Below are 7,859 nucleotides of genomic sequence, written 5' to 3' on the forward strand. Positions count from 1 at the left end.
ATGTCGACGTCCAAAACAATGTGTATGTAAATATGAAGAACCAAATTGAGTAATGCGCGAATCAACATATGTTTCACTCAAAACTTAGAGTTTGCTAAAAAAAAAATCATGTAGTAAGAGATTGGCAGCAATGTGCACGTGCCTCAATTATGAATAGATATTGTATTATGGATTGGTGGATAAGTGGCACGAATTAGCTGATAAGTGGAGCCCATTGTAAGCGATTTATCATATTTTTGAGATAGTAGATAAGTGGCATGCATTTCTCTAACCATTTTGATATTTTGGTGGGTGATAAGATATTTCTCTATATAATTAGTAAAAACATAGAAGAAGATAAGTATTAGATAGATAGTATAGATATAGATTAAGAAAAATACCAAAATTTCACTTGTGCCCTTGAAGCAACACCCACAGATATAACAAGCCTCTCAAAATCCAACTTTATTTATCAACAGACGGAATCACACTTTTGCCCTCTCTTAACTCCATCAACCTCATCCTAGTCTAAGCCACACCCATGTCCAAAGATGGAGTCGGCGAGCCAACCGGAGCTCCCGCCACCGCCGCGTCGCAATACCCACGCAGTATACTCCCTTCCTCGGCCGTGAAACCGAGCGAAGTGAGCATCGCGGGCCAGCAGTTGCGGGTGATGATGTCGATGGCCCCGCAACACCCAGGCCCCAAGCTGGTCTCCCCATTAAGGAAGAAGAGGATGATCTCGTTGGTGCACGATTTGAGCTCCACCAGCGCGTTCCAGCACTCGACCAGCCCTCCACTGGCTTCGACGGCCTCGAGCCGCGCCGCCAAGTCGAGGCCCGGCTTGTAGTGGTCGACTGGGGCTTTTATCTCGCGAGCTGCGGCTCCATCAGCCAGTATGCTGTCGAGGGCGAGCAAGAGGAGCAAGCATTTCAAGGCCATGATTGAAGCTGGGATGCACGACTACGGAAGGCTTAAGGCCACGAGAGAGGATGGAGAAATAGTGAAGGCTTGGTGTATATTTATAACGATGATGGGAGGGGAATGAAAGGACTTTCATCGCATGCCATGAATAAATATGATTTAATGTTGTAATAATAAGTCGATTGGATTTGTTCATAAACGGAGGAATTTAGGGATATGAAAGGTTTCTTGCAAATGTCATGATAGATGCACATAGATAATTAATAAAGTACCTGACTTGCAGATTTAGATTATTTTATTATAGATATAGATTATTATATTTACCAGGTCAAGATTGCTGATCCAACGATTAGGTTTATCAATTATAGTATGAGAATTTTCTATTAATCATATTTGAAAAAAATAATTTTAAATAGCATTCATCAATGGATCTTAAATTGATAGCATTCTCCTGCTAAAGGGAAATCAATGAGTCATTCTACAGAAGATCGTGAAGTACTAGCATTTTAAGAATTCGAATTGTTCTTGAGTCCAAGCAAGGATTTTCGGATACAATGATGATCTCCTCAGTTTCGAAGCACCCTTCTACACTCAAATGCCAAAGTTGGGATAGTTGCATTAAACCATTTGAAAATATCTTCTTCAGCTTGGGCAATTGAACGAGGTTAACTCAGTCATTTGACCTAAACTTCCTACAACATAGGACCTTGTCAGGTTTAGAGCTTTCTAATCTTCTAAGTTATTTAGGGTCAATCACGGCCATCAGATATTGAAGAAAATATTGTAGTCGTCCATTCGGTCCAATTCTTCAAAATTCGCGATCCCACTTTTTCTTTGAAAATCAAACCGAATTTTTGAAATAATCGAGTTAGGAGCTTCCGTCGGTGAAAAAAAAAAAAAAGAGTCAATGGGACGTTTGATATGTCCATCAAAGCTTGGCCAAAATTGCAAAAAGTATGTAAATATTATTTTTCAAAATTTTTTTCCCAATTATATGACATGAAATGCCAAAGAACGAGCGATCATGAGAAAATTGAGCGAACAGGCAGAGAGGCTCTCGTATGAAATTGAGCCAAGCGAAAGTATGGAGCGGTCAATTGAAGAAACAGAGTGAAGCAAAAGAACAGAGCAATTGAGCGATAATAGGCGGAGGCTAACTGAGTGAAGCGTCATGAGAAGTAGGGTTTTATATTTTAAAAGGGGTAAAATTGGACTTTTAATACGCTTTTGAGGGCAAAAAAGGCGATTGATCAAATTTCATTAATTAACGGAAGTAGCCTTTCGAAAATGCTGAAAGCTCAGGTTCCCCACCTGCCCTGACCTTTCAACTTTGCCAAGGCCAGAATTTGGCCAAAGGGTCCCAAATAAACTAGCCAAACACTCAAAATTTTTCCAAAAGGCTTTAGAGGCCTAAAACCCATTGGAAAAGCTAAACCAAGAGCAGCCTTATTGAGCGTCATTTGCAATATAAATTCCAGTATATTTTGGCAAAACTAATGGATGTGTCTAATTGCTATTACTCGTCAATAAGATCCTCATTTAATATCCTTTGATTTCGGCCTCAATCTTTTGCCATTAACTTTCTCGAAAGCCCACGTACATCATCAAGATAATCATATTCGTACAATGATAAATGGCGAGCTAGAAATTCAAATATTTTACATTTTCTCTTGGAAAATTCAAAGACTTTACACTTTTCTATTTGCAGACATGCTCTTTTACCAATTACCGGAAGAATGCCATACACACACGTGTATGCGTGCACAAAGATGAAGAAATTTTCATGGCTTGTCTAGATAAAATTTTAAATTAATTCAAATTTCGCGACAAACGCAATTTGACTTTTTCTTAACCCGTAATACCCGAAACCGTCATGATATACAAATTTCGACACGTCTATTCACATACAATTTTTTCATAAGCTTTTGAAGCTAGATAAACTTTGATGGAGAACCTTTTTTTTGTGTTTTTTTTTTTTTTTTAAGTGTAAACTAAGATACAAAAGATTTTATAGGTTGGAATAGGTTTCGCCCGGCCCGGCCCGTTTAGCCAGAGTCATAGTCCGGCCCGCAACAATGGTCGGGCCCGTCGGGCGGGCAACCCGGTTTAAAAGATTCTCCTCTCCGCCGCCGCCGCCGCCGCCGGCTGTTCAGAGCTTCGAGATGAGCGAGAGCGGCCTCCCCCGGAAGGAGGCGACCGTGCTCAAGGGCCACGAGGGCGCGGTTCTGGCCGCCCGGTTCAACGGCGACGGCAACTACTGCCTCAGCTGCGGCAAGGACCGCACCATCCGCCTCTGGAACCCCCACCGTGGCATCCACATCAAGACCTACAAGTCCCACGGCCGCGAAGTCCGCGACGTCCACTGCACCTCGTAATTTTCCTCCTCCTCCTTCCCCGCCATCTCGCGACCCATTTCTGCAATTCTAACGATGCCGTCGGTTTTCTTGCTCTGACGTGTGTGTTCGGTCGGAGGCTCAGGGTAGATGCTTTTTGATCGTGAAGAAGATTGAATTGCTTTAGTTTTGTGTTGGGTTTGCATGGTTTTGTGTACGATAGGCGGCAGTTGATTGGGGCTGGACTAGTTTCGTCGAGATTGTGAATCTGAAATGGGTTTGTGTAGTGTTGAGCCGAGAAGTGTCCTGGTTCTGTTGTCAGGATCAGAAAATTGCTCTCTTGCTATGTTGATTTTTTGTGTTAGGAAGTGGAAAAGGAAAATGATGTATGAATCTATTGGATGCCCTTTTCTTTTTTCCGACTGAGAGTTGACAATGCTGGTCCGAATGCTGAATCTTTTTCGCCTTGTAATGTAGGGACAATTCGAAGTTGATATCTTGCGGCGGTGACCGGCAGATATTCTATTGGGATGTGTCGACTGGCCGAGTCATTAGGAAATTTCGTGGGCACGACAGCGAGGTTCGCACTCACAACAATTCGAACTGTAAATTTTTCTCGACTGGCCATATCCTATATCTCTCAGAATTTCTCATAATGTCCACCTAATCCCTTTCTCTTCACAGGTGAACACGGTAAAGTTTAACGAATATGCATCTGTCGTAGTATCAGCTGGCTATGATCGTTCAGTGCGTGCTTGGGACTGCAGATCTCATAATGCTGAACCGATTCAGGTAACTTGCCAGCTGACGTTGTCGAATTTTTTTAATTATATATGCCCGTGTAAATGAACTGACTTGAATTGTTTGATTGAACTGCAGATCATCAACACATTTCAAGACAGTGTTATGTCTGTTTGCTTAACAAAAACTGAAATAATTGGTGGAAGCGTTGATGGTACCGTTCGAACATTTGACATTCGTATTGGTAGGTATGTGCATTGTGTCGTGAACATCCCTTCTTGCTTTCTAAACACTACCGCGTGTAAAAGTTGTTTGAAGCTTAAGAAAGGCAAATCTCTCTACTTTAGAAGAAGGTTAAAATTCTATTTTGAACTGTGAATTTTGGCTGTACCTTGTGCATTCGTTTCTTCTTCTTTCTTTGTAAGGTCACAATAAACTGAAAGTATTTGACACCTCCATATAGCTAGAAAATGTTGATGCCTTTCTCTAATAATTGTGTTGTCACCCTATCATGTAGAGAAATATCTGACGACTTGGGGCAACCTGTCAACTGTATTTCAATGTCAAATGATGGTAACTGCATATTGGCGAGTTGTTTAGATTCAACACTGCGTCTTGTAGATAGGTAAGCAATTGAAGTCATTTAATTTGCATTGCTCTCACTGCTTCTGCTGACTGTCCTTTATTATGACAGGTCTACTGGTGAGCTATTGCAAGAATATAAGGGCCATACTTGCAAGGTTTTCATATGACTAAATTTAGTAAATCTTGACGCTTTCTTACAGTAGTGATTTCCATGCCATGCCATCTCATGGTATCAACCTTCACCTGTTATACATCCATTGGTTCAAGATAAGTTAATCTGTTTAGATTCCCCAATGTCCTCTGTGAATCAGCTTTGGCAGATGTGTCATGTAGTTACACTCGCTCACATGAAATTTTTCCCTGCACTCGAAAATTTAGTAAATCTTGACACTTTCTTACAGTAGTGATTCGTTATCAATGTAGAGATTGATTTTTTAAGATAATTATTAGTCTGAGATTGTTGGTGCACCAAGAAAATGCCACTTTGTTTTCCATGCCGTGCCATCTCATGGTATCAAACTTCACCTGTTATACATCCATTGGTTCAAGATAAGTTATTCTGTTTAGATTCCTCAATGTCCTCTGTAAATTAGCTTTGGCAGATGTGCCATTTAGTTACACTTGCTCACTCGAAATTTGCTCTGCACTCATTCTTTTCAATTTTTTTATGGCGGGGTCATATCCTTATGTAGTAACAATGATTCTTGTTTGATATGATTCATCAGTCCTACAAATTGGATTGCTGTCTTACTAATAGTGATGCACATGTGACTGGTGGATCTGAGGATGGCTATGTCTTCTTCTGGGATTTGGTCGATGTGTCAGTGATATCCAAATTCCGAGCTCATGCGTCTGTGGTGAGTCTTTTCTTGCTTACGCTGTACATGTTGTACCATATGTCTTGATACATGGTGCTGATCGTTCATAACATGTGTTGTATTTTATATGTGCCCTTTCATATAGAAAGATGCATTGTCATATTGTCACTTTAGTGGAAACAAGCCGGATGCTGATATTACAAAAAGGATTAGTTATGAGTTTCTTCTCAATTATCAATTTGTGATTTAATTTTTTGTCTTTCTGTTTATACCTTGTAACCAGCCCCTACCCGTACCGCTAGATCTTAAACTCAACATGTGTTTGAGATGGAACATAAGATGGGGTGATCTTGGTTTAGTTCGAAGTTTTTATTTTTAGATGCATCAACGGATTGTGAAATGTACAGAAATAGCACAAAGCCCGGAAGCAGGCGCTTGTATTAGGGTGAATATGCATTTTACAGTGTCTATCACAGCAGTTACATCCATAAAAATCTTTTTTACTGCACTGAACTTATGAATTTTGCCCTCTAAATGATTAAATAGCAAATATGTTTCCAATTTAATAGCCTTCTGAGTTTTTCATTCCAAAGTAATGAAAATAACTAGAGAGCTCATTCTCTTAATGGAGGACTCTTACACTCTGCCAAGCTTAGATTTCTTGTCCACTGAACTTGCTATGACCCAATTCTTATTGGTAGAATGTAGAAACTTCTCCAAATTTACCATGTTCATTGGAAGTACAGAAAGAATAGAAGTTCTCCTTCATGCATCGACAACATGGATTTGCCGAAAATTTATCTTCTTCTCCCATTTCGTGGCTTGAATGTCATTTAATGGTGGAAATCCTTCCTACTTTTTTTTTTTCTTATTTCGTTCCATGGGCCATTCTGTTTCTTGAGATCCATCCAGAATTCCTTGTAGGTTGAGTTTAGCTCATATTAATTTGCTTGATGATAATCAATCAGCCTTAAATTCTAGGGGACAGGTATAGTCCCAGCAATCAAGTGTCCTTAAAATCCTAGAGGACAAAGGTATATTCCCACGGCCTGAACAAAGGTCACAAGGGCAGCCTATTTTCAATCAACGTTAATGATGCTATTGATTCTTTGGAGTGTTGTGGATAGAACTCACCATGGATCTTCATCACAATGCCCAGATTTTCGGAGTTGTAAATATTCCAATTCACTGTGGTTGTTGTCTCTTTTCTCTTGCAGGTGACAAGTGTAAGTTATCATCCGAAGGAAGACTGTATGATCACTGCCTCCGTGGATGGCACAATTAAGGTGTGGAAGACGTGAAACTGTTCAGCTTGCCCCAGGCAATGCATCGTTTCATGCTCCATTGGGAGGTAATAACTTTTGGGTAGCAAAACTTTTTTGCTGAATTTCGAAAGCTGAGATTCATGTATATTATATTCTAGCTAGGGAGTGTTCCGATTGCATTTCCAGCAAATTTCTTACAGGTTGTGTACCATCGATGGGAGGGATTGATAATCTATGAGCTGAATTTGCATTTCGAATTCTTGTCTGTGATGGAGGGACTCATGGTTTCCCTTTTCTTTAATCATTGCTTCGCTTATATGATTGCAGACGATATTGCGGTCGTGCGGTCTAAATATACCAGTTTAATCAAGGGCTGTATTGTATCCTTCACTCCTGTCATTGCGCAGAAGGTGCGAGTTCGGCATTCTCTCGTATGTGCGCGGTGAAGCATCGCAAAGTTTCGAACTGTTTGCTCTTCAAGCACCGAGATAAAAGAATGTCCAAAGAAAAACGTCTTTCACGAGATGGACCATATGGACTTTGGTCCTGTTTACTTTTTCCTGGGTTTGATGAATGATGTGCTTACGCAACAGTAGGCTTTTTACCAATTACATTAGAGCAGACAAAATCAACATAGGATGATTTTATTGACCAAGTCTTGCTAAGAATTTGGCCAAACAATTTAAGTCTTGCTATTCTACGGGTCGCGTCAACGCTCCGTTTCCTTGACTCCCTAATGACTCTATTGGCCCCAAAAAGGACTTGTATACTGAGTTCATGTTAGTTTTTGAGCCAAAATAAATGGACGTACGTGAATTTTTTTTATTTAACAAGACACAGGTTATTATAAACATTGTTGCGTATGTATTTTGTAATATTTGATGCGCTAAACATTAAATAATAGTCTGATTTAAAACCCTCAAAAAAATTAAAAAAAAAAAAAGAGAATTCAAAACAAAAGCTACTCCTAATACCCACTTGGGCTAGTGATTTGGGAAAATAACTCAATCAATCCTAAATCTATTATGCGGATGGTAATTCAGTCTTTAATTTTTTTAATTTTGTCAATTTAATCATATACATTTGCACGAAATTCTAATGTAGTCGTTTCAGTCAATCTTCGCTAGAAATCGTTGACGTGGGAGTATGTCATGTGGGATGGTCGTCAATGATTAGACCGTCACATCAGTCATTTCTGATAAAAAATTGGCCAG

General features: G+C 39.9%; 2 protein-coding genes across 4 annotated transcripts; one reads left to right on the forward strand and one right to left on the reverse strand.

The window, feature by feature from the left end:
* Positions 1-447: 447 nt before the first annotated feature.
* On the reverse strand, positions 448-942 carry LOC115683006 (egg cell-secreted protein 1.4-like). The gene has a single exon (XM_030607381.2). It carries the CDS (start codon positions 919-921, stop codon positions 508-510), a length of 414 nt encoding a protein of 137 aa, XP_030463241.1. The 5' UTR covers positions 922-942; the 3' UTR covers positions 448-507.
* A 2,087-nt stretch (positions 943-3,029) lies between these two features.
* LOC115683054 (uncharacterized) lies at positions 3,030-7,358 on the forward strand. Of its 3 annotated transcripts, none has more exons than XR_008816902.1 (9): positions 3,030-3,274; positions 3,714-3,816; positions 3,921-4,028; positions 4,116-4,225; positions 4,495-4,602; positions 4,672-4,717; positions 5,288-5,419; positions 6,598-6,731; positions 6,973-7,358. XR_008816902.1 is itself a non-coding variant. In XM_030607459.2 (8 exons), exons 1-8 carry the CDS (start codon positions 3,066-3,068, stop codon positions 6,679-6,681), a joined length of 900 nt encoding a protein of 299 aa, XP_030463319.2. In that variant the 5' UTR covers positions 3,030-3,065; the 3' UTR covers positions 6,682-6,902. The 3 variants fall into 3 exon arrangements, 1 of the variants encoding a protein (XP_030463319.2); XR_008816901.1 differs by lacking the exon at positions 6,973-7,358 and adding an exon at positions 6,846-6,902; XM_030607459.2 differs by lacking the exon at positions 6,973-7,358 and having other exon boundaries at positions 6,598-6,902.
* Positions 7,359-7,859: the final 501 nt, after the last annotated feature.

Source organism: Syzygium oleosum, unplaced genomic scaffold (assembly GCF_021117445.2).
Source record: "Syzygium oleosum isolate NSW1041296 unplaced genomic scaffold, Sole_v2.1 Sole_v2.06, whole genome shotgun sequence".
Lineage (NCBI taxonomy): Eukaryota > Viridiplantae > Streptophyta > Magnoliopsida > Myrtales > Myrtaceae > Syzygium > Syzygium oleosum.

Bases quoted from the DNA above. Each gene is read 5' to 3' on its own strand.
- LOC115683006 (XM_030607381.2), bottom strand. From the start codon at position 921: ATGGCCTTGAAATGCTTGCTCCTCTTGCTCGCCCTCGACAGCATACTG.
- LOC115683054 (XM_030607459.2), top strand. From the start codon at position 3,066: ATGAGCGAGAGCGGCCTCCCCCGGAAGGAGGCGACCGTGCTCAAGGGC. The intron at 4,029-4,115 runs GTAACTTGCCAG...ATTGAACTGCAG, and splicing joins ATAATGCTGAACCGATTCAG to ATCATCAACACATTTCAAGA. The intron at 4,603-4,671 runs GTAAGCAATTGA...TTATTATGACAG, and splicing joins ACACTGCGTCTTGTAGATAG to GTCTACTGGTGAGCTATTGC.